This window comes from Phalacrocorax carbo, chromosome 7 (genome assembly GCF_963921805.1).
Source record: "Phalacrocorax carbo chromosome 7, bPhaCar2.1, whole genome shotgun sequence".
NCBI lineage: Eukaryota > Metazoa > Chordata > Aves > Suliformes > Phalacrocoracidae > Phalacrocorax > Phalacrocorax carbo.
Genome location: NC_087519.1, coordinates 24,366,561 through 24,391,177, shown reverse-complemented (window position 1 = coordinate 24,391,177; position 24,617 = coordinate 24,366,561). Strand labels below are relative to the sequence as shown.

Here is a 24,617-nt window from a genome sequence, read left to right as displayed (position 1 = left end):
TGCCACACCACATCAACAAAATGCCCTCTTTTTCAGCATCCCCCTTCTCCTTTTATTGGCCTAACCCCTTCCTGCCCAAGGTTAGATTTTAGCTTGTTGGGCAGAAACAGGCTTTTATTTCAGATGTTGACAAACACAGAAGTTTATCACTGATGCAAATGCAGCTGCACTCTAACCATTTACAGCCAGCAAAGGGAGACAGAGTTGGCTCCAGTACGATGGCCTTAGTCCTCAAAACTGCACATTCCTGAGTTATGGAGTCTGGGATTAGCAGAGATTAGGACTATAAAATGTAGCTGTCCCAAGGAGCAACCAGCATATTTCATTTTCAGTTTGCCATGTTTGAGATGTTATAACCTAACATCTCTTTACAATCTCAGGTGTTTCCCATCCACCCCCCCTTAAATTAAAGCCGAAATCATCATGCAATTGCTGAATCTTGACAGTCTGACAACAGCAGACTTGTTAAGGTGTTGCCTTTTTATCTCTTGCTCTAGAGTTTAACTAGCACATGTCCAGCAAGTGAGGCAGGACCAGGTTATTCACTGAAGACACTGTTACCTGTCACTATGCACGTGAATTTAGCATCAGAGTCTTCGGATACAGAACGGGATTTGATAGTGGTTTCAAATAGTGGCTGGGTTTCCTCCGTCAGCTGAGAAATGATTGCGCAGAAGGTGCTCCTGGAAGATTCAAGAAGCATTTCTTAGAGATCAAAGCACTAGAAAAATCGAAGGGTCCCCTTCCTATCTTGTCTCAGAAGCCTGCGCTCTTGTTGTAAATGGTCTCCTTCCCTCCCATCGTCCCTACTCTCGGTTGTTCATGGTCCAGTTCAGTGTCAGTGTATGGTGACTGTTTCTTTCACTCCTAAAATGACTGTCACTTTAAAGTGTCATTTGGGAGTCATTCCCTTTGTCTTAGCCCTTATGGCTATCAGGGTAACAAATGTCAAGAACCATTTTCATTCTTGATTACACCAGAACATTTCTTTGCTCAGCCAGCAGGCTCAAAGCAAGACTCTAACAAAGGCAGTTTCATATTCCTGGTACTGCATGATCAGTGTTTCGAGTGTTGTTCTGTCCACTTGGATGTGACTTTACTTGTGAAGACTTCACATTGTAATTTCAGGCAAAGTGTGAACTGAACATGCCTTCCAAACACAACAGCCCCCTTTCAAAGATTTGAATTAAGAAAGGCTGCCTGCTGTGGGGACAGCTCACTGAAGGAGATCTTGTGCCTGTCTTGCAGCTTTCTGAGCTCACAAATTATATCTGAAGCTGACATCCATTCCCTGTTTAACCTTTCACTGCTGCAGGTAGGCACTCGCACTACATACTCCAAGAGTTCAGGCACTGGCCTCAAAGTTCAGTCTGAGAAACCCAAATAGCCAGAACTATCCAAATAGTGCAATCTGTGAAGCTCAAAATGGGCCTTAGATTCTCCAGTCAGTTAAGCACTATTCAATGATAGCAATAAATCAGTGTATTCATACAGCACTGCCAACCCTGCTGGAACATCACCAAGAGAGACCACAGAAGATCTGGGCTTTCTTAAATAAAGGAAAATTATTTAATTCCAAGTTGGGTCTTCATTTGGATAGTGCTCTGGGGCTCTTGGAAGGGAAGAGCTGCTTTCATTTTTCCCTCTGCAATTAAAACGCTACATGTTTACACTAGGAGAGAAGAACCCAAGGCCTCAAGTGCAAGGATCTGCAGAGACACAGCAAATATCACAAGAGAACCCGTAGCCAGCAGCTCTACTTATATAATTTTCAGCAGTAAATACATTCCTTAAACAAGTGATCAGCTTCTAGAGACATGCAAGAGGTGAAGCAAACCCTCAAACCATTCCTGACACAGCTCCACCATGAGCAGAACGGGCTCATAGCACATGGTGTAGGCTCTATGAGGAAGATCCCAGCCTCACAAGCAGCCCGTCTTGTAGGCAGGATGCTGATACTGATGCTACTCATCCTCTACCTACTGAGGAAGCAGACTTGTTCAGGAAAAAACAAAAATACCCCACATTTCACATGAACCCGGCAAGGTCAGGTGTACTGAGAGGCTGTGCAGCAGGGACTGAACTGCACGCACGGCTGAAGGTGCCAGGATAGCTCCAGCCACAGCAACTGCCTGTTTCATCCACCCAGAAAACTTACCTGGAGGCTGCAGTGCTATGATTTTCACTCTGGCTTCCTGCTAGAATGGGTTTGTAAGAGATGCAAGGAGATTAATCCCTGAACAACAAACAACTGGGATGCAGCGGGAGCCTCATCTAGCTCCCAGGCACTTTGTGTTGGGTAAGGGTACAGGACAGGGGCAGCTAGGACTGTTGCAAACTTGACTCATTTGCTGAACGAGGGTTATAAGGACTGTCTGTATTCAAATGCATGTGTGGGATTGGGTAAAAAAACAGATGCCCCAGCTCAGAGTCTCCTCTGTGGAAACCAATGGTCCCCAGGAGACTGGCCCTGGCAAGCAACTCTTCACATAACTACAGGGCCAAGAAAGGGCTGCAGGAGCCAACAGCTGTCTCAGACCAGAGAAACCCTTCCATGCTCTGACCCCAGGAGAAAAACCTCCCATTTCCAAAGGCAAGGCAGACAATCCAGTACCAAGGCAGTTACTGGTGGGGCTTTGATGGCCACTTCAATACAGATCCCCAGCCCTAGACCAGTAAATTCCTTTTAGATCCACATAAGGAACTTTCCAAGCATCAATGCACATTTCTTACTTGAGCAGGAGAGCAACCAGATCAGCATCTTAAAAAAAAGTGACGCATGCACATAAAGTGACTCTTGGGATCAAGTTTAATCCCAGTACCATGCTATTGATATCAGCAGGCAACACCAGGAATAAGTTTGGTCCACTCAGTGCAAATCCCAGAGTAAGGTGAAATAACAGCCAAGGCTACTAAATGCTTTAGGAAAGCAGCGTCACCAGAAGCTGGGGGCTCCACAGGCACAGCAGATGAATCAGAGATTTGCCCACCACTCCCTTGGCAAGAAGCCCTGGAAAGTCTATTTAATCTTTCAAAGAAACCATTGTATTAGTCACAGAGGGGTTTTAGAGACTGCAGCACCGTGGGGCTCTCAGCAGACTGACTCCAGCTGCAACTAGACTTGTCCAATTCAAATTGCTTTCTATATCAGTAATTCAGAGCAGTCAAGAAATCTGATACAAGGTGGCAGCTGCTCTTCCTCCAGGCTTTCCTGAAGCTGCATCTTTGTTGCAGAAAAAGCCCTGGAGCCTAGGAAGAGGACACCAGCAATTCAGTAGCCTTTTTACATTAAAGAGGGATTTCCATACAAAAGCAGTCCGCAGGAAAAGGAGATTTGAGAAGCATATTCCTCTTCATCATTATTTTCTTTTCCTGACTTTTTGGTTAGCAATCCCCTGTAGGGATGTTCTGGAGAGGCCCCTCCCTCCACGCTCATTCCTCTACCTGCTTCTGCAGCAATCCAGTAATGCTGACTGACTTCCAAATGTGTTATTTTGCCAGAGGCAAAGTGCAGCCCTACAAGTACATTTCAGTGCAGTCCAAATGAAGATCTTCACAATAAAGCACAGGATGGCAGGAGGAGAAGAAAACTTCTCCTTTGAAAGTCTCAGGGCAGGCACATCTAATTTTTAATGTCTCTGTATGGAATTCTCACTTTAATATCAAGAAGTAGCTGAACACCCATCATTTGGCTAGGAAAGAGGAATATTTATTGCACTTTAACAGGAATTACGATGAATATTCACTTTGCTGTCTGCAGTTCAAGCAAGTACTAGGGATCCAATCATGCAGAATAAGGCTGTTAGACCACTTCGGGGCTCTCTATTAATTAGTACCAAAGCATTACAGATTAATCCTGTGCAGTCAGATTCAGCAAAGTGGTCAAAGCAGTTTAATGCAATGTAGTTTTACCTTCCTAAACTGGCGGGAGAGTATCTGCTGCTTGATAAGCTAAGCAAAAAAACAGCATAAAAACCATTAGACAGAGAAGCATGGAAAGGAGCTGAAATAAACAAACCATTACAGAGACATATTAATGATGGATCATTTTGCACAGGTCAGAGTTCCTATTAAAAGAAAGTAGAGCTGCCTTACTCATGCTGACTGCCAGGACCAGCAAGCCACATTGTCAATTCAAATCAAAGGCTGTAAAAATGAAATTATCTTTAACCGCAGAGAATTAAGTGTAAGGACATTTATACAAGTAGGTTTCCAAGAAGCAGCACCTGAGCCTTCCATGCACCATCCGCAGCATTGTGCTCAAAGCAGGCAACTCCACTCTAGGAGATGTTTGATTAAATGGCAGGCAGGAGTACAGACCACTGCAAGCCCCCTCCTCTGCTGGCCTGAGCTGGTGACCCTCTGTGCTTCCAAGGACAGCTCTTTGGAGAAGCTGAAAACTCTCTGCTCACTATGCATTGCTTTCCAGCTTGCCAACCAAATCACTAAGGTCTGGCAAAAAAAAAAATAAAAGAAGTAGACTTTACAAGAATCTATCAGTTTTGCTTTCTTTGCAGGAACATGTTATAACATTAACCAATTCAGAGAATAATAATAAAAAAATAATCAAACACACAAGTCCTACACAAAGGACACCCAGATGAGCTACTTACCAGTGGCCACCAGCTCTCCAAAGGGGTGTCTCCAAGGTCTCATGTTCTTGCCAGATGGCCACATTGCCATTTTGTGGCAGCAGCCCCTTGCAGGCTGTAGGAAATAACCTCTCAGCATTGACCCACAGCAGTCAGGGGCAGTTCCTCAGACCCTGAGCTCACCCACATGGCAATCAAAAACTAACTAGGTACCAGCTAATTAACATCATGTAAACTCTGTGATTTAATTACACTGAGATGTTAGTTATGACTATGCAATAACCTCACCATATAGCCTCAGAGGTGGGTGCAGTGTAGACATCCCCTGTGGGACATAAGAAGTCAGACTCCCGCATTGGTACATGCAGACAGGTCAAACCTTCTCAGTCTTATGCACTGAATACCACCATTGAATAACCACACTTCAGTGCTTTATGATGATGACACAGAAGACAGCATGAAGAGCCAAGAAAGCTGCACCTCTTCAGGTCTTCTACCCAAATGACCACATCCAGGCTCTGTGCAAGTCCTAATGGCACAGAAGTCAGCAGGACTTCAAGTCTTGCCCTAAAAATGACCACAGAGGGTCTCTGAAAATCGCTACTGCCAACCATGTACCACTTCTGCCTGTGAAGGCGGAATCTCCATTTGAATTATAAGTAAAAAAAATAGTTCAGCTTGAAGGCCTGACACTTTACACAAATTGCACATTTTCACTGGGGGAAAAAACTCAATGCTCTGAGGAGCTCACTGGCTCCTCTCCTTCAGATCTGGAGAGCAAAGACAGATCTGTTAGACAGCCATTCAGGAACAGCTTTAACCCAATAAACATGGATGGCACTTGCCCTTTTGGCAGCAGCTTCACCCTCTCCACCCCCAGCCACACGATCCTGATCCCTCCCCAGTGCAAACTGCTGTTCATGAAGCCAGAGGATGAGCAGACCAGGTGTCATCCAGCTGGAAAAATCAAACACTAACCATAACAGGCTGAGGATCAGCCACTGGATCCATTGTGCACATGCTGCGCTGGCCCATGGGAGAAGTCAGACAGAGGATCTTTCTCTTTCCAGCTGAACCCTACCACGTGGGGCATCCTTTTGAGCCCCATGTCCTTTCCAGCACTGCAAGGCATGCCTTTGCATTACCTGCCTTATTGACCAGAACGCCACCTTGTCCTCATCACTCCCAGCCACCCTAACAGCTTAGAGAGCTCAAATTCCACCTCCAGCTGCTCTCACCCTGCCCTGACCTCCCAGGAGGATTGAGCTTCCTCCTCCCCTCAACCCTCCCAAGCACAGCCACCCCAGGTGATCCCAGGGGCAGCAGCACAGATGCACTGTGTCCCTGCGCTCTGGGCTGCCCTTAGCCAGCTCCATCCAGCTGGAAACACAACTCACAGGCATAAGTACAAATTATGAATCACCTCCCAGCTTTGCAACAGCAAAGGAAACAAAAAACCATTGTATACCACTGCAAGGGAAAAGCATCCTTTTGGCCTCCAGGAATACTAAGGTTGTGGGCATCACTTAAGAAGCCAGCAGTGAAGATCGTAAAACCCTTGCTGGAGAATGCTAGCCTAGGAAAAAGGGTGGTTTTAATCATGCTTTCTTGTGTAAGACAAATGGGAAGGTCTCTTGGCTTGGACGTAAAGGAAATCACTCAAATAACAACAGCCAGAATGAAGGGTGCCTGTGCCACAAATTCCTTGCGCTCATGAATGTGATCAAACCATGAGCACCATCAGTACTTTCTTTAATCTCCTGTGTGAGGCACAAAAGCTGGGCTTTATTCACTGCACATCCTGAAACATGGTGCTGAATACCAGACTGAAGGTCTCTTGAGAAGACTTGATATTATCAAAAGAAAAAGGCCATCATTACAAAGATTCACATATTAACTGAAGTTTAACCTCAATATGCTAAGGAACCAAGCAAAATTTGCTTTACAGACTAGAGATTTAAGCCCAGAGAGAACAAGATCAAATTCTGAACACTTCAGCCAGAACAGCCCTGCCTGCAGGCAGCTGGCGTTTCACTTCGTTTTAATTATGTTCACAGCATTGAGCTGCAACAGCATAACTGTATCAGACTCTAAATCAGACCTATCCACTTGGAAACATAGGGCTCCTGAGCAAGGCACAATAGATGGGCCAGTGTGTCTAGTCTGATATGCTTTGGGACTGGACTGTTTGTGTCCTCAGCAATCCAGAGACTTGTTAGTGAACACAGTAGAGGTCTCTGCTAATGAAATGCAGCATCAACAGTGGATGTGTCTCCCCTGATGAAGAGTCTGCTCCAAGGATGTCTGGATGGGAGGAAGCCTTGTCAGGTGTCTCACATCTATAAAGGAACACACAGCTTGTTAAAAAGAGGGCCAGGAAGGCCAACAGGATGCTGGGTTGCACCAAAAAGGGCATCGCCAGCAGAGATAAAGAAGTCATTATCCCACTCTACTCAGCACTTGTCAGGTCACACCTGGAGTACTGTGTACAGTTCTGGTCCCCTCTATACAAAAGGGATGTGGACAGGCTGGAAGGGGTCCAGAGAAGGGCCACCAAGATGATCAAAGGACTGGGAAGCTGCCATATGAGGATAGGCTGGGAGAAGTGGGTTTGTTCAGCCTTGAGAGAAGGAGGCTCAGATGGGATCTCATCACCATGTACCAGTACTTAAGGGGTAGTTACAAAGAAGATGGAGACTCCCTTTTTACATGGAGTCACATGGAGAGGACAAGGGGGAATGGATACAAATTGCTCTTGGGGAGATTCCAATTGGACACCAGAGTGAAATTTTTCACACTGAGGACAGTCACCATTGGAATAATCTCCCCAGGGAAGTGGTTGACTCGGCCACATTGGACACCTTCAAGAGTCATGTGGACAGGGTGCTGGGCCATCTTGTCTAGACTCTGCTCTTCCTAGAAAGGTTGGACTAGATGATCCCTGAGGTCCCTTTCAACCTGTGATTCTGTGAAAAACTAGCCCTGAAAATACAGATTTTGTTATTAACCACTGTTGCACTGAACCATGAGAATTATGCCCCCTCTACTATGTGCCTTCTACCAGCCTCAATTCTTTAAATTCTGTTTCATCAGATGCTTTCAAACTCCTTTGGACGCTTATCATCTACTTAACAGTTTTAGCCCTTCAACTACTCATAATTTTCTTCAGAAGTGAAGGCAATCTTCCCATTTTTCATGCACTTGCCAAATTTCCATCTTACTGCAAGGGCAGGAGGCAGAACTGTCAACATCACTTTTTTTAATAACTAAAAATATTGCTCAAGTTGATGGCCTATGCTGGTACATTATCCCACTGGCACTGAAAAGTTAACTGCCTGAAAAACAGATTTTTAAATCTAGCATTTCTGCATTTAAAGCCTCTCATGCAATTACTGCATGAAATTCTCCTCTTTCTGTAAGTCTTCTTCCAGAGATAAAGAAATCTTTCTCTTTCCATCTCATGTCCTTATATGGAAGCCAACAAGAGCTCAGGAGACCCTGAAATAGGCTTCACAGTGGCTCCATCCTCATATGTACCTGGACTTGACCTGCAACAACCATTAATATATGTCAGTGCTCTTCCACAGCATGGAAATTGAGCCACACAAGCTGTCCAGTGCAGCAAGTAAACAGCAAAATGTGACAATGACAGCAAAGCTGAGACCTCCGAGTTATGTTTGGACGGAAACAGCATTGCACAAAAGCTCCTCAGAAAAGTCCACCGAGAACAGGGTACTCCTTCCATCCCAGGAGCAGGACAGAGGGATGGTCCTGGCAATCCCCTGCAGACGCTCCCTCTTGCTGGCACTCTGACCCGTGACATTATTGGGCATGTTTTGCACATGTAGACTTCCAAGTATAAGATTTCATATTAACTTCTCTGCCTCCAAGGTTAATACTACTTGAGACAAATACAAGCCATTCTGCATGTCTCCTCAGCTGTCAGAGGCCAATCATTTTCAACATTTAAAAGCCAACAAAAATTTCATGCATGTATGGTTATGCTTAAGGCTTCTTTCTTGCCTTGTGTCCTGCTTCTTATCAAGCACTTCATGTACACACAGAACAAGTGTGTTTGTGTTTCCTATACCATGGCAGTAATTATCAGCAATGCTGTGATAAAGTGGCTGTGAGTGCTATGGAGCTGTACAAGACACATTGTTGTTTTACAGACTGGAAAACGGATGTATTGAGTCTTTGCTTGTCAAGGTCACAGAACGAATCAATGTCAGAGCTGGAGAAATATAGCTTTTTTTCTGCAGGTAATTTACTTTAAGCCGAGATGAACATGGACTTGCATGTAACCATTTAGAGCTAGATTTCATTAACAGAGAAGGTGAAAAACAAAATATTAAGTTACATATTCCTGTATCAGCCTCTGTAATACTCTGAAGATGTCTCAGATCTGTGTGTTTTAACTCTGAATTATTGCTGCCTTTATGGCCCAAATTAAATTGGCAGCTAGTTGAAAGACATTAAGGAATGAGAAAGGACAAAAGAAAGCAAAGCAAATATTGGACAATGAGGTGCCCAGGAAAGTTGACATCTTCCTGGCAAAGAAAAGAAGCAAAGTGAAAGTATAGTTGATCGTAACAGCTCTTCTGCCTTCCTCTTCTTGGACCAGGTGATGCTATGAAGTGTGAGACTGAGTTGGTGTGAGAAAACAGTTTCATTCACCTAAGACCTTCCTCCTCCCCTTGCTGAAACAGAGTGAGGATAGAGCATGTTTTCATTCCAACTCCTGGAAACTGCCTCTGCTGTGGCAGAAGAGGTGCCTTGTTCAGAAGAGACCATGCTCTCCACTCTATGCAATTGGATAGGATCCCAGGCCTGGGAAATATCTCCGTTTATGAGGTTTTCAGAGAAAAGCAAAGTTCACACATGTGATATATTCTGTATTTTAGCAGTGGTCCTGATGGGCACCATTTGTCCAGCTCCACATCTTGATCTTCCAGCCTAGGTTATCAGCTCAGCCTACAGACTCAGCTCTGCTTGACTTTCTAGGAGATATGGACAGGAGGCTTTAGAAAGGAGGCTGTAAAATGCAGTTTGGGGTTATTATTCACTGTGCACAGCTGGCAAGGAGCCACACTCAAACAGGGCACCGCTGTGCAGATAATTACACCAATTGGAAAAAAGACACCCCTACCCTAGAGACAAACCCAAACACCTTTACATTTGCCTTTCAAGTGGATACTGGATCTCCCTCATTTCAGAGTTTGGGACGTTTCTGTCAGACAAGATGGATGCGCTGAACTCCCTCAGATGCCACAGTTGGTTTCTTAGTGGGGAAGAAAGCTAAATATGCTTTTTAGGAACTAAGCACTCCTGTGTTTTCAGCTCACTTTATTATAGCAACAGATCTTTCACCTTCATTTGATATTATGTGCAAAGCAAGAGGTACAAGATTGGGAATGGTTTCTAGCCAGAAAATCCAGGTGGCAAGGCACTCTCCTGAGCTCAATTGCCACTATAACCAGAGACAGCCGTCAAAGATCAGAGGCAATGTCACTCTACTCTAAAAATATCTGCATATGATGAAGCTATGACAGTAGAAAAGATATTTAAGCAAGGAGGCAATGCTGCAATGAGACCAAGGAGCAGACATCTGCATTAGACGAGAGGTGCAGATCACTTCTAACAGAGAAGCTTGCCTAGGACTCAGATGAAGCCTCTGCCGTAAGATTTTACATAAAATTGCATCTCTCTGCACAAGATGTTCTCCAGACTCAGCTAGTTCTTACAAAAAGGACACCTAAAGAGATATCTTGAAGTTGTGGCCCACGACAGGCTAAAGCAGACCCTGGACTGACAGCTGCTCCTCTCACTTTGTGAAGTAATTATAGTCAAGTGCTTTGAGACATAAGAGGGTTTTTTTTAAAAAAAAAAACAAACAAACAAACCCTCAACACAAAACCATACACAAAACAAACAAACAAAAAAACCCAAGCTAAACCAACACCTACCCCAAAACAAAAAAGTCCTGCTAGCTGCCAGAGCAGAAGAAAATTCACCATAACCATAAGCTGCTCCTTGCATTGCCCATTATCAGGTATGTTAAGACTGACAAAGGAAAGCCAGTGACCTCTTGCCACTGAGCTATCTGCTCACAAGGAAGATTCTTCCTAAAGTCCAGTTCCTAAGGGCATGAAAAGTAAACACCGTGATACTCTAATATAGGGATGGTGTTCTCTCTATGGCCATTTTAAAAACCTTCATTCTTTTGGCCTCTGCAGCACCACCTCTGATGAATTCTACAAGTTAAATAAAAAAACCACACACACAAAAACACAGTGTACTGGTTTCTAAATTAGTATCCTTCAATTTACACAACATCCTTTGTCTCCTGTAGGATTAGGGAGACCAGGTAAGGCAATCCACACTATTTTCTACATGGGTCATGAATACATGTGAAACATGTTCCTGAGTCAGCCAGATGCAGTTTCTTTTCATAAAGATATTTCCATGTCTGTACCTCTATCCAGTCACTACACTTTCTACAGCTTTAAGAATGGGTGAAGAGAACAAGCAAATATTTCAGTTAAACACAATTGACAAATACATATAAAGACAGAAGAGAAGCCTGAAAACCCCACATGCTTTCTTTGAATCAAATATCCATTTTTGTTTTCTAACCACCACAGTGACCTCCCACCACAACTCTGTCTGTATCACTTGTCCTGTACTTTTGTTAGCACCAACATCAAATTCAAATACAGTTCTGCATTAAAGAAAACTGCTGAATGTTATCTGCCATTATGCATGTCACTCATCCTGCTTTTCAAGTTCTCCCAGGCAAGATCTCCAGATGTCCCTGAATTATATTAAACTCCTAATTGCTTTCTGAAAGTCTTCTTGCTACACCATTCCACTCACTTGCTCTCCAGAATTGTTATGATACATTAATTAATTATAGGACTAAAAGCCCAACTTCACTCAAGCCCTTGCCCTGCATCATAAACAAAGTTTCCACACACCCTGGCTCAAGTCTTCAGCACTTGTAGGCAGATTCAGAGAATAAGACTTTTATATTACTCCTCCTTTACTCGTTAGAGGAAAGGTGTCATGAAAGTGTCGTGAAAACAGGGAAAGGTCAGTTTTGTTATTCAGCGAGTATTTATTTACTGCAGCCACTTAAGTTAACAGGCAAAAACGAAATTACCTTGCCATCGGCTTTCATGACCAAGTATGTAAGTGGGTTGAAAAAGGGACTGGACAATTTGTGGAAAACTAACACATTGCTGATTTAAGCATAGCAGTACAGTGTCCCTTTGCCTGCAAAAGCATTAGGCTCCCATGGATGGAAAATGGGGTGCTCCTACCCACAGCACTAGCCTGACAAGCTCAGGGTGTTCAGGACTCAGACCTTTCCAGACACATGCTGCATTTACCACGCCTGAGCTGCAGCGTCAGCCCAGCCAGAGGACACCAGGCTCACTGCATGAGAGCCTTACACTGCTCTGTGCATTCCTCAGCGGCCTCAAGCAAAACTTCAGCTATGTGGGGAAGTCAGCTGGGAAGATTGGAGGTATCGCTTGCAGGACTGACAAACCCTGCTTTATGGCTAAGCTGATTAAAGCTGCAATTCAAACGTGCTCAGGAGGGGAACAAAATTCAAGCTACAGGCAACAAAAACACCTCCACATCTTATTTATTAAAGACATTCTCTACTTGTAATCCACAGAATGGAATCATTGGACACAATTACAGACTTCCTTTGCACTGTATGGTCTGAGGTCACAGATTGGTGGTGGACGCTATATGGGCATTTGTTGGTACTGAAGATGCCACGGTATGCAGACAGACTGCTATTAGATCACACGCTCAAAGGAACCAAATTAAGGCAACTTAACTTTGACATTACCCCAGTTTTAACATCGGAATTCCAGGCAGCACGTTTTTTATCTCTTTTGGTCCTGTATTTATTTCTACAAATATCAGATTCTTTGAGGCATCAGCCCTTGACACACTGGAAATGGATTATTTATAAATCATCAACAGGGAAGAGACACACTCTTTTCAAGAGTTTACAGACTAAAGAGCATTCCTAGTGAATTCAAAGTAATTTATAGGCTTTACTTTGAACAACTAACACAGTCACCAACACCTTTCCTTCACTGGCACGTCACCATGTGTTTGCTAACCTCAGCCAGTCTCAGCCGGCATCATGTTTATCATACCTTCTGCCGTATGAACAAAGCCTTATTCCTACCACAGACCCCCTGCCTAAGGCCATTTCTGACCCAGGAATGCTGTTCTCATCACTGCTCCGCCTGTATCTACATTGCAGAAATACCTTTTTGGCAATAAGATAAGGCACAGGCACAGCAGGCCCCTTGCTCCGAGTCTGGTGTTGGTAACATAAGCAGCTTCACTACAATGAATGCAGGAAGGTCAGCGTGGTATCCCGTATGCAAGTTTAACTCGAGAGACACAGAAGCTCATGTCCATCAGGAATTCACAGCACGGCAGTCAACTCCGCACACCTGCCCTGCTATAAAATGACATGCGATGCTGACAACCCCTGCCCTGGCAACAACCACAAAAAAACCGGCAGCCCTTTTCTGGGCAGCCACGGGCTGGCCCACAGCAAACAAGATGTTTTGGAAAGCCCAAGGCATCGCTTGGTGTTTCCGCCCTGGAGAGGATCCGGGGAGGGACAGGCCCAGGCGGCCCTGCAGCTTCCAGCGCGGCCATCACCTCGGTCCGTCCGGGGCTGGGATATTGCCTTACGGCTTGGGGCGCCGGCAGCCTGCTCCCTTCCCACTTCGCCTCCAGACACGTCGTCCCCGCCCCCCCCACCCCGGGCCCCGGCCCTCGGCCCTCCGCCGCCCTCCGCAGGCTGCATCTGCGTCCCGGGCCGGTGGCACCAGGCATCCACGGTGGCAGTCGGGCGGGGAGACACCCCCCTGCCACCAGCCTCCTCCCCGGCCCCTCACCTGTTCCGGGGCCGGATGGCCAGCAGGTAGCTGCGCCGGTCGGGCCGGGAGGCCCAGGCCGCGCTCTCGGCCTCCTCCGCCCCCTCGACGCTGCCCGTTCCTCGCCCGTAGAGGCCAGCGAGGGCCCGGCGGGGCGAGCCCATGGCGGCGGCCGGGCGGCGGCGGCCGGGCTGCAGCTGCCCTAGCTCCTGCCCCGCCGCCGCTGCCCGCCCTGTCAGTCACCGCCGGCATTTATAGCCGCCCCCACACATGCTGCTGTCAGTCGGGGGCGGCGGCGACGTGACGCGGCGCAGGGGGCCCGGCCTGGCCCGGCCTCCCCTCCCGGGCCCGGGGGCCCGGCGTCCCCTCGGCCTGCTCCCGGGCGGGGGTTCCGGGCTCTCTTCCCGGGCTGGGTGTCAGGCCTCCCTCCAGTCTTCCTCCAGGGCTGTGGGCCCAGCCTCCTCCTCCTCCTTCCATCACTGCCAACTCGAGTTGATCTTTTTGGGAGAAAGCATATTTTATTCTTTTTTTTTTATTCCTCGCACCTCGAAGATGTCTCAGGACCAGCTAAAACATTCCCCCATTTCTTGCAGGCACAAGGCTCCTGCCCCGGCCAGCAGCACTGCTCCATGCAGTCACGGGGGTCGCATCCTTCCATCGGCCTCAGGAGCATCTCATGCCTTGGCAGCCTGGTCTTTAACACAGAGGTGTGTTGGTATCTATTTGGTCTCCATGAAAAAGACAGCAGAAAAGAGGGCTATAAAAACTGGTTACATATCACAAACTATTACCAGCAGTGATTTAATACCAAATGAAAACATAACACATAATAAAATCAGATTTATTCTTGTTCCACCCTAGTCTTGCCTGTCAAGCTGTTGCATCGTGCGCTGCAGGCACATCGCTGGTGGCACTGCATCCCTCCAGCACAGGATTGACAGATGGAGCAGATTTGCTGGGCATCGGCTGTCTGCCCATGACGGCACAGCAGCGATTACTGCAGAAGTGGGAAGGTGATGGTAGAGAACTCCAGACTGGGAAAGCCAACAGCACTTGAGCTGGTCCTCCCTGGGGAGGAGAAATAACAAATGCAGCAGCAAGCAGCGGGGCAGGTGACGGCCACAAGAATCACTTGGTCCAGAACACCCTGATTCCTCTTCACCAGCAAACACTGTGATTTGGAAGGTGACTTTGGATAGGGGCTGGCACAGGGGCGTTCATGGACACACACAGTGTGTGAATCACCTTTACAGGAATGGGGGCACGCACAGAAGCACACAGTGTGTGCAGCACCTATGCACAAGCATGGCATGTGCATGGACATGCACACAGGTTGTGCATCAGGTTGATGTAACTCAGCTGTGACCTAAGCTGCTCTTGTCACTGATGTATCAAGCCTCAGTCCAAATGGAAGGGGTGGCTACAACTTGAGCCAGATCTGCATGTGGAGAAACTGATGTCCACCAAGAAAAATGCCAAGACCAGCAGATGCCAGAGTGTGGGCATATGGGAGGGCAGTGACATCTGTGGACCAGGGATTTGGGGACAGGTTTGTGGGGAGAGGTGGTGACTGTGCGGGATTCAGCCATGCAGTCTAGTAGAGCAGTGCTTGCAGACACCACCAGATCCAAAGCCAGGACCCTCAAGTGAATTTTACTCTCATACAAAGTTTCTTGGATCCTGTTGACCTGTCAGAATCAGTGTACATTGGGTCAGCAATTTGGTTTTTTGTGGTTGCAGTAGTTATGATGTGGTCCTAAGCACTGCAAATCTGGATTTATCCAGTTGGTTGACAGTGGCCTGATCAGACTTTTAGTTCTTCCACTCAAGCCCCAGTGAAATGCTTTCCTGAGCTCAAATCTCAGGACAGTCTTGTGTTTGAGCAGTATTTTGGAAGGAGCCTTCTGTCATCTCAGGTGTGCGTATTGGAGTTCATTTGCTTTTTGTGGGCCACCATGGCAGGAAATGACATTATCAGGCATGTAAATAGCTGGATTTGTGATACCAGAGAGGATGCTTGGTCTTGGCAAATGCAAAGGAGATGGACTTCGTATGACATTTGGGTGCCGTCCTAAGAAATATGGGGAAAGAAGGTGGTCCCAGAGGGCTGACTGAAGATCTCACCTTCACCAGGCAGTAAAATAGAAGATAAAATTGCATTTTAAAAAGTAACATAATCCATAGGGGAAACAATAATACTCATTTTCCATAGGCAGCAGTGGGCTCTGCATGGGTTAATGCCACTCAGGAATAATCCATCTCAAACAGAATACAGCAGACCTGAAAAAAAAACCAAATGCAAAACTCACAGAAAGGCAGCAAGGATGACAGAGGTCCAGGACTGGGAGCTGCATAAAGAATAACTATGTAGACTGGGACTCTTCAGTCTGGAAGGAACAGGTGAGATGCATATGACTAAGGTATACACAGCTGTGAGAGACAAGGAGAACAAGACCAGGGGCATCAAGTGAAATTAGGAGGAGGTAGAAATCAGTAAAAGGGAGATGCTTCCTCCCTCACATTGGCATTAAGCTGCTTCCACGCATTGCTGTGGCAGCTCAATGTCAAGAGTAGTTAAGAAACACCATAGGACAAATCTGTGGAAGGAACATCTCCTGAGATTTACTCAGGACAAAGAAACTATCTTTGGTTCAAGAAGTCTCTGAGCTGCAAAAGAATAGTCACTCTGTGTGTGCCCTGATCTCACACCCTTCACTGCACCCCAGCTGCTGCCCGATATGGGAGGCAGTATGCTAGGCTGGGAGGACCCAAGGTGGCATTCTGCTGCTCCCATCTCTTTCTGTGAAAGGAGGATGAAGGCTTTCAGGTCCCACAGCTTCACGAGACCTGATTTCAAGTCCCAGCTTATGAACTACACTTTATTTTACCATCCTATCACCATAAGTCCTATCTCTTGGGGCTTTGATCTGATAGAAGAGAGCCCAGATCATCTTCAGAAGGGTGTCCAGAACAGGTGGGACTCCATGTCGGGCCTGGAACTGTGTCCAGTTTCAGACTCCTTGTCATGGTTGTAGCTGGGATAGAGTTATTTTTCTTCACTGCAGCTGACATAGCGCTGTGCTTTGGACTTAGTATGAAAACAATGTTGAGATAACACACCAATGTTTTGGTTGTTGGCGGGTAGCACTTGTACTAGTCAAGGACTCTTCTAGTTTCCCATGCTTTGCCAGGTGCACAAGAAGCTGGGAGGGGAGGGGGCACGCTGAGAGAGTGGATTCAAACTGGCCAAAGGGATAGTCCATATCATGTAACGTCCTGGTTTCAGCTGGGATAGAGTTAAATTTCTTCGTAGTAGCTAGTATGGGGCTATGTTTTGGATTTTTGGTGGAAACAGTGGGGATAATGTGGAGATGTTTTAGTTGTTGCTAAGTAGCACTTACACTGGTCAAGGACTTTTTCAGCTCCCCATGCTCTGCCGGGTGTACAAGAAGCTGGGAGGGGACACAGCGGGACAGCTGACCCGAACTGACCAAAGGGATATTCCATACCATATGACGTCATGCTCAGTATCTAAAGCTGGGGAAGAAGAAGGAAGGGGGGGACGTTTGGAGTAATGGCATTTGTCTTCCCAAGTAACTGCTACGTGTGATGGAGCCCTGCTTTCCTGGAGATGACTGAGCACCTGCCTGCCCATGGGAAGGAGTGAATGAATTCCTTGTTCTGCTTTGCTTGCACATGTGGCTTTTGCTTTACCTATTAAACTGTCTTTATCTCAAACCATGAGTTACCTCACTTTTACTCTTCCGATTCTCTCCCCCGTCCCACCAGGGGGGAGTGAGCGAGTGGCTGCGTGGTGCCTGGTTGCTGACTGGGCCTAAACCATGACAAATGTCATGCCCAGTATATCACTGGGAGGAGCTGGCCGGGGGAGGGAAGCAGCAATCGCGGCTTGGGGACTGGCAGTGTTGGTTGGCAGGTGGTGAGCGGTTGTATCGTTTGTGTTTCTGTTTTTTTCCCTTTTTCCCTTTTCCTTTTTATTATATTATCATTATTGTTATTACTAAAATAATAATCATTATTATCATTATTATCTTAATTATTAAACTGTTCTTATCTCAACCCATAAGTTTTTTTGCTCTTCCAATTCTCTCCCCCATCCCAGAGGGGTGGGGGGAGTGACCAAGCAGCTGCGTTGTGTTTAGTTGCTGACTGACAGGAAGGACACTGATATACTAGAGTCCAGTGAAGGCCACCAAGGTGATCAAGGGAGCTCAGGCACATGACATAGGAGGAGAGGATGAGAGAAACTGGGTTTAAGTCTTCAGGGGACGGCTAAATGTAGATCACCTTGCTTTCTTCAACTACCTCACAAAGCGTGCAGACCAGACAGAGCCAGCCACTTCCCAGGGGTGCAGAGTGATAGACTGAGAGGCAACAAATGCAAGTGGCAAGGAGAAAAGTTCTGGTTAGATGTTAGGAAATTTCCCTGTGAAGGGGGGATTAGACAGTACAACAGGGTCCCAGACAGGTGGGCGATCTCCATCCTGGGAGACAGTCTACTGTGGGTGGGACAAGGTGCCAAGCAACTGATTGACATTCTGCTTGGAGTGGAAAGGTGGACCAGAGACTTTCAGAGGTCCCTTTCCACCCTATTCATACCATGGTTCTGTGCCCCACTCTGGCAGTGGAGGCAAACCTGGATGGTGAGCGCAGGTTTAGCTCAACTCTGGTGAGACAAAGTCTGCTGTGGTGGTTGATCCTTCCCCCAGACACACAGCGGATGTATTTTTTTTCTGCCCTTTCAGGCTCTGAATGGTTCTTGTGCCTATTGCTCTGCTGAGACAGAGCTTCCTCTTACAGCATCTGTTCTCCTGTCAGTGCCCTCTGCTCCCATCTCCATTTGGAAATGTGCTCTCTCACCATTTAGTTTTTGAAGCCTAAGCTAGTCAGCCACAAGGCTTCAATCCTTGTTAGCAAAGCTTTCGTCCTCTGCCTGCAAATCCAGTGCTGACTCACAGTAAGAGTCGCAGATGTTTTCTCACTCTTCTCACACAACATATCCTTCCCTTTCTCAGCCTGCACACATACCCACAGGTTCCTTCCTTTCTAAAATCACAGGCTTCTTCCTGCTCTCCAGTGTGATGTCAACAACTCTCACCGCTGTTTCTTCACCAAATATTCATGCAGACCGTGCCAAGGCAGGGCTTTTACAGAGGACAAGCATGACGGACTTTTTGTCTAGGTATTTGATGGAGGATGCTCTGTGAAGCCCAGAGGAGCCATCTATGGGGAACGCAGCAACCTCCAGCTGTTTGAAGCTGCATCAACCAGAAGTGTGAACTTTAGCTCCGGGAAAGTGCTGGGGTTAATTTAATGATAATTTTTATGAGCTACCTGCACTGCATCACAGGCATGACACAGAGCTACTGGCACATGTGCTGCTGGAACCTTCATTTGCAATCCATTAATATTTTTATTTTAAGCCTGCAAGGGTTTATTTCCAAATGTGTGGCTGGACCCTTTAGACATTAAGAAAGAGGGACTGTGTGATCTCAGAGGCAGCTGGGGAGATGAGCACAAAGAAAGGCCCTACGAGTCTATGCTAAGCATCACTTTCCCTGTATCCAGGAAGGAAAAGGACCAGTCGCTGTAGGAGCAGGGATCACTCTGGATCATATTGGATGGACAGGGTGTAGCACGTTTTCCTACTTTTGCAGGAACGCAGCATGAATGTCCCATCCTACACCACTGCTGCAGCCTGGAGAGAAGAGAAATATCAGCAGGGAGCAAGGATCTCTCTTGCAGCTTCTTCTCCAGATGGTCTGTGGTCCCCCTCCTGGGGAGGCACCTGTCAGCAGGCCCCCCCCCCAAGTCTTGAGCTCAGACCTGCTTCATCCCTGTTGGCTTTGTGTCACACTCCCTGCCCAGTTGCTTCAGAGTTAAGTTCTTTGGGAACAACAACCAGTCACTCCTGTTCACCCTCTGTCCTCTCTGGCCATTTCACAGACCTCTAGCTTCTTTCCACATAGTCCTCCCGTCTCTTGAAAGGTGATGAGTTTTGATTTAATGCACCTGATATTACTGTCCTTAACTTTGTAAATGAAAGTCATGACACAGCAGTAACAAGTCCTGACACTCACCACCATGTTGTTTCCCCTGTGGGAGCTGGCTGTCCCCGGCTATCCCAGTTCTGCCCCATCCTGGAAGGGCTTGTGCAACCTCCAGGCCGGCTGGCCCAGTGCCACTTCCCCTGGGGCCCTCGTGATGCCCTGGCCAGCCAGTGGGGATTTCTCGGAGGAAGCAGCCCAGAAGGTTTTCCACTTGCCCAGACCACAGGCAGCAGAGTGGTGTCTCCACCATGAGCCTTGGGGCTGAGGCCCATGGGAGAGAGGTGAGGGCGGCCAGCTGTGGGGAGTGGGGTGCAAGGGCAGTGGGGAGGGTGGCCATGGGGAGTGGGATACAAGGGTGGTGGGGAGGACGGCCCTGGGGAGTGGGGTGACAGTGGCTGTGGGGATGGGGTTGAAGGCGAGGGTGGTTGTGGGGATGAGGCAGGACCCCTGTGGATATAGGGGTGAGAACATCCATGAGGAGAGGGGTAAGGACACCTGCGGAGTGGGGGGTGAGGAGACCCGTGGGGACGAAGTACAAGGACACCTGTGGGCATGTGGGCAAGGAGACCCGTAGCAGGGAGAGAGGAGAGCCGTGGGGACGGCATGAGGGACACTTGTGGGGATGGGGGCGAGGATACCTGCGGGCAGGGAAGGCACGGGCAGCCTTGGTACACGAGCGGGAGGCACCTTGGAGCAGGCCGGTCCGGGCCATGCCGTGCCCTGCCGGCCTGCGCCGGGGAGGCAGCCCCGGCGTCGCTCGGCGCCGCCCCGCGTGGTTTCGCCGTGGGAGCGGGGCGGGCCCGGCGGCACGGAAGTGCGGGGCCGGCGGGGCCTTCCCCGGACGGCGGGGCCGGCGGCAGGTGAGTGCGGGGCCGCGGCGCGGCCCCGCGCGGGGTAAGGCCGCCGAAGCCCCGGCCCGGCAATCCTGGTTTACCCCGCCCCCCCGAGCCCGGCCTACCCCGCCCTGGAGGCCGCCATGCCCGCCTGCCGCCGCGCTGGCTGAGCGGCCCCGCCGGACGGGTCCGAGCTGCCCCCCCGAGCTCCGGGCGCCGCTTTCCCGCCCGCCGCAGGTGCTGCTGCTGCTCCTGCTGCATCCCCGGGAGAGGAGCTGCCGCGGGTTCGGCCGGCGGCCGCTGAGGCCGGAGAGGAGCTGCCGACGAAGCGATGCAGGAAGGTGAGCGGCCGCCTGGGAGTCGGTGGGCGGCTCAGCTTGCGCGATCCCCCCCTTGTCCTGCAGCGCAAAAAGCGCCGCCGCCCCTGCCTTTGGGCCCCGAGAGAACACCCCGAAAAGCCCCGTGGCATCCCCTGGGCAGGGGAAGCTGAGCATCCCTGGTTTTCTACATCTCCCTCCCTCCCGGGGTGGGTGCCGGGGCCCCCCTCGTGCAGCCTAGCGTGCCCAGCCACCGAGTGGGACCAAACCCCTGGCTTGTGCCTGCCCGGTTGTTTCCACCAACGCGTCCTGTTTCTCCACAGCCATTGTGATCACCGAGCAGCCGGTCTCTGTCTCTGTCCCTGTGGGATACTCCTTCACTCTGCGGTGCAGAGCTGAGGGACGGACGTCGCTGCAGTACCAGTGGTTTTGTCAGCATAAGGTAACATCGGGAGCAGAGGTGGCCCTCGGTATGGCACCCGGGTGATGGGGCTGGTCCTCAGCGGGCAGACCTGGTGGGAACCAGGAGGCTAAAGAAGAGGGGGGGTGTGCACATGCTGAGGGCTTCTGCAGATGCTGGAGGGGGTGTGGAATGGAAAAGCTCCTTCTTGTGCATCCTGCTGGCTGGAGGAGTTGAGGAAACTGGGGATTTCCACTTTTCCTGCTCTTATGAGGGGCCTGCTAGTGCCTTCTACTACCAGCGATAAGGGGGATTTGCTGCCCACCACCTGTGTTTTCCCTTTAGTCTGTCTGCTCCCAGATTCCTGGTGCCACTGAGCAAGACTTGCCCATCACTGCACAGCAGACCCAACTCTACACCTGCAGAATCAATGACCTCTACAGAAACACCATCTTCTCTGACTGGGTGAAGGTGGAGGTCCATCAGTGTGTCGCCAGAGGTAAGAGCATGTCTTCTAGCTTTTCTATATTTTATGCTTTGCCCACCTTTGGAACAGTGATCCTATGCAGTTCCTGGGGCAGTGTGTCCTCCCAGCTCAAAAATCACAATAGAGAAGGATTGCTCCAGCGACATGACCCTGCAGGTCTAAGCCAGATCTCTGCGTCCACCCTCTGGATGGTTCAGATCCTTGTCATGGTCGCGGTAACCCTGGCTGTATGTACCTGCTCCTCCTGATCACTTGCTGTGGGTTTTCCAGAGTTATACCAGATGTTTGCCCATTTGTACTGGGCAGAGGGACTGGAAGAAGCAATCTGGATATTTCAAAGCTGAGGAAAAATAACTCTGGGTGTGGCTGACCTCAGCAGGTTGACTGCACCCTTGGCAGGAAAGGGCGAGCGTCAGGTTTGGGAAGCCAGAGGCAGGACTTTGGCGTGTCATTTACTATTGCACGTGTCGCTTTCAAGGATTCTCTGCTTCCAGAGCAGAAAGGCGCAGCAGTGGCATCCTGTGGGATGGCATCTCCTGGTGTGGATGGAAAAAGCTCACTTTTCTGGTAGTAGGCACGGAGTCCTATACAGGGGGGAGGAATCACCTTTGTTTGCTGCCCTTGCGGAGGGAGGACCAATTCTGTGCTGCTGCTTTGCAGGACTGCCCCCTCGGCTCTGGCGAGGAGAACCGGTCATTGTCCTCAACCCTACCAAGCAGAGGGTGGAGATGGGGAAGCCACTACAGCTTCAGTGTGCTGCCATGGGGGTCCCAGCCCCCACCTACCAGTGGTACCGGAATGGGAACCTGCTGGAACACCAGAAGAAAAAAAAACTCTGGGTAACATTGCCTTCGTTCAAAGTTCAGAAACTTTGGCTGCTGAGGTGGGTGATGGGAGAAGCTCGTTGCTGGATGGGGGGCATGGGAGAGCCTCAGAAGCCTTGGAGAGACTGCTGAAAGTTGTGTTATTGTCATCCTGGACATGACAGGTCGCAGTCCTTAAGCCTTGCTTGTATCTGCGTGTCAGGGCTCAGGCGTGCTTTGATCTGTGTGATTAGGTGGATGCCAGCAGAAGGCTGCCTCTCCTTGCCTGTCCTTCCTGTCTCTCCAGCCCTTGAGAAGCAGCCTCATGCTCAGCTCTCTTTGCCATGTTGCAGGGTTGTGAGAAAACACTCCATGTATCACCATTGTTTCTTTGATAGCTGACTGAAGGACTCTGGGTGAAGAGAGAGTATGTTTTATGGGCTGCTTTCAAAGCGGTGGATGCTTTTCTAAGGAGTAATCGATTCATAGATACGTTAACGGCTCTCAGCACATATCTTGTGCCTTTTTGCAGCAGTGGCCCAAGACAGCTATTGTATTTCTGTGCAGGGGACTGTGGAGTGATGGAGCTGCAGGAGTGCTGTCTGCCTGCAGGAGAGCTAGAAGGGAAAGTGGTTAGTCCCGACAGAAAAGAGTCAGGGAGACAGCAAAAGGCCTCAGTATATTTTGGGTCACTGGCTGAATGTAAATCAGTGCTGTCATGTTGATGCAAGAAGGGCACATTTACTTCTGGGGCATCACGTGAAGGGTAATGAAAACAAGAGATCCAATCTCTTCTCAGTAGTGGTAGGTGATATTACAGGGGACAGTGGCCTCAGATTGCATTTTTCTCAGGGAAGCTCAGGCTGGGGATTAGGAATATATTCTTCATTTGGAGGTGGGTGGTGCTGCACTGAAGCCAGAAAGGCAGTGAGATCTCTGTCCTTGGAGGTTTTCAGTACTGAACTGGAAAAAGCCATGGCCAACCTGACATGGTGGTGGCTTTAGTTCCTCTCTGAGCAGGAGCCTGTGCTGGAGAACCACAGAGGTCCTCACCAGCCAGTGCTGCTCTGACTCTTGTCCCATGTCAAGAGAAACGGGTAAGAGTTGAAAACTTGCTGGAAGAGAGCAAGAGGCATGATCAGAAATCTAGAAAGTATCACCTAAGAGGCAAAACAGGCAACCTTCTGATACTGGCCACGCACCGTCCTCCCAGCGTGGCTCCTGGGGCAGAGTATGGCTATGACATGGGACCTGGGGCCTGCTGAAAAAAGAAGGGAAGGCATTTGAGCAGAGAATTCTTGCGCTTTAGAAGCTGAGGTTGGCAGCATGTGGCCTTACTGAGCTCCTTAGAAAGACACAAGTAATGGGGAGGTCTCTTAGCTTTGTTAGGCAAGGAATGAGGTCTTAGTGAACAGCAAGAAAAAAGACACTTTATTCCAGAAATCCAGGTGCCTTTGGCAGATACCGACAGGGGGTCACAAATTTTCACCATAAATAATGTGATTTAACTTTTGATCTATCTAGATCACCCATGCAAAGGTCAGTGACTCTGGCACGTACCTCTGCTGTGCCTCCAATAGCCACGGAGAGCACTGGACCAACGCCGTGGATATTCACATAGGTGAGCAGAGCCAACCCATGTCTGCTTTGCTGCAAATCACTTTCTACCTGAAAAGTAATTAGAGGGCAGACAGGAGCTTAGTGCTCTCCTGGAAGCTCCTGAAAGCTGCCTGGAAGTGCCGGGCTGGTGAACAGGGAGCCCAGTGCTGGCATGTTACCCTGTGGCTCAGTCAGTGCAGGGGAAGCTGGGCACTGGGGCATGGGATTAGGAGAAGGGGGATGCATGCCTCTGACACTTGAACCTTCCCCCAGCTTGGATGGATCTTGCACACTTTTATTAACAAAAGGAAGGACAACCGGTTTTAGATACCACTTCTGCAGGGGGCCAAAGGTAAGACACCTCAGAGTAGAAAAGCAGCATAGGGCTGTGCAGGGAAGCTGGAGTGGCTTGGCAGTCCTGTGGCGGCTGTCACAGGAACAGCCTGCAGAGCACAATTTCACACCGTGGATATAGTGGATGCGATGATCTCAGCAGAGCTGCGCAAGCCCTGCCGAGTGGCGGGCGCAGACGTCTGTCAGCCCTGTGGTAAATAGGATTCCTTGATATCAGGGTTCAGAGGTAGCAAGGGAAGTGGC

The 24,617-nt window shown here is 48.8% G+C and overlaps 2 protein-coding genes and 1 long non-coding RNA gene across 3 annotated transcripts in view; 1 reads left to right on the top strand and 2 right to left on the bottom strand.

Annotated features, from left to right (window-relative positions):
* ALPK3 (alpha kinase 3) overlaps positions 1 to 13,908 on the bottom strand; it is a 36,417-nt gene extending 22,509 nt beyond the window's left edge. Inside the window, 4 exon segments of the mRNA XM_064456965.1 lie at positions 562 to 683; positions 3,913 to 3,951; positions 13,532 to 13,729; positions 13,731 to 13,908. Of these exon segments, the coding sequence (XP_064313035.1) occupies positions 562 to 683; positions 3,913 to 3,951; positions 13,532 to 13,729; positions 13,731 to 13,762 (391 nt within the window). The 5' untranslated portion in view covers positions 13,763 to 13,908.
* A 90-nt stretch (positions 13,909 to 13,998) lies between these two features.
* Positions 13,999 to 20,609, bottom strand: LOC135314319 (uncharacterized). Its single transcript, XR_010373816.1, has 3 exons — positions 20,220 to 20,609; positions 14,367 to 15,790; positions 13,999 to 14,238 (listed from the first exon to the last, which is right to left on the bottom strand). It is a non-coding gene; the product is annotated as an uncharacterized LOC135314319 (long non-coding RNA).
* The window catches only part of LOC104045628 (mucosa-associated lymphoid tissue lymphoma translocation protein 1-like), a 27,698-nt gene continuing 22,862 nt past the window's right edge, over positions 19,782 to 24,617 (top strand). The window contains exons 1-6 of the mRNA XM_064456968.1: positions 19,782 to 19,862; positions 20,652 to 20,755; positions 21,055 to 21,173; positions 21,477 to 21,630; positions 22,279 to 22,457; positions 23,946 to 24,042. Of these exons, the coding sequence (XP_064313038.1) occupies positions 20,746 to 20,755; positions 21,055 to 21,173; positions 21,477 to 21,630; positions 22,279 to 22,457; positions 23,946 to 24,042 (559 nt within the window). The 5' untranslated portion in view covers positions 19,782 to 19,862; positions 20,652 to 20,745. The remainder of the gene's footprint in view (positions 19,863 to 20,651; positions 20,756 to 21,054; positions 21,174 to 21,476; positions 21,631 to 22,278; positions 22,458 to 23,945; positions 24,043 to 24,617) is intronic.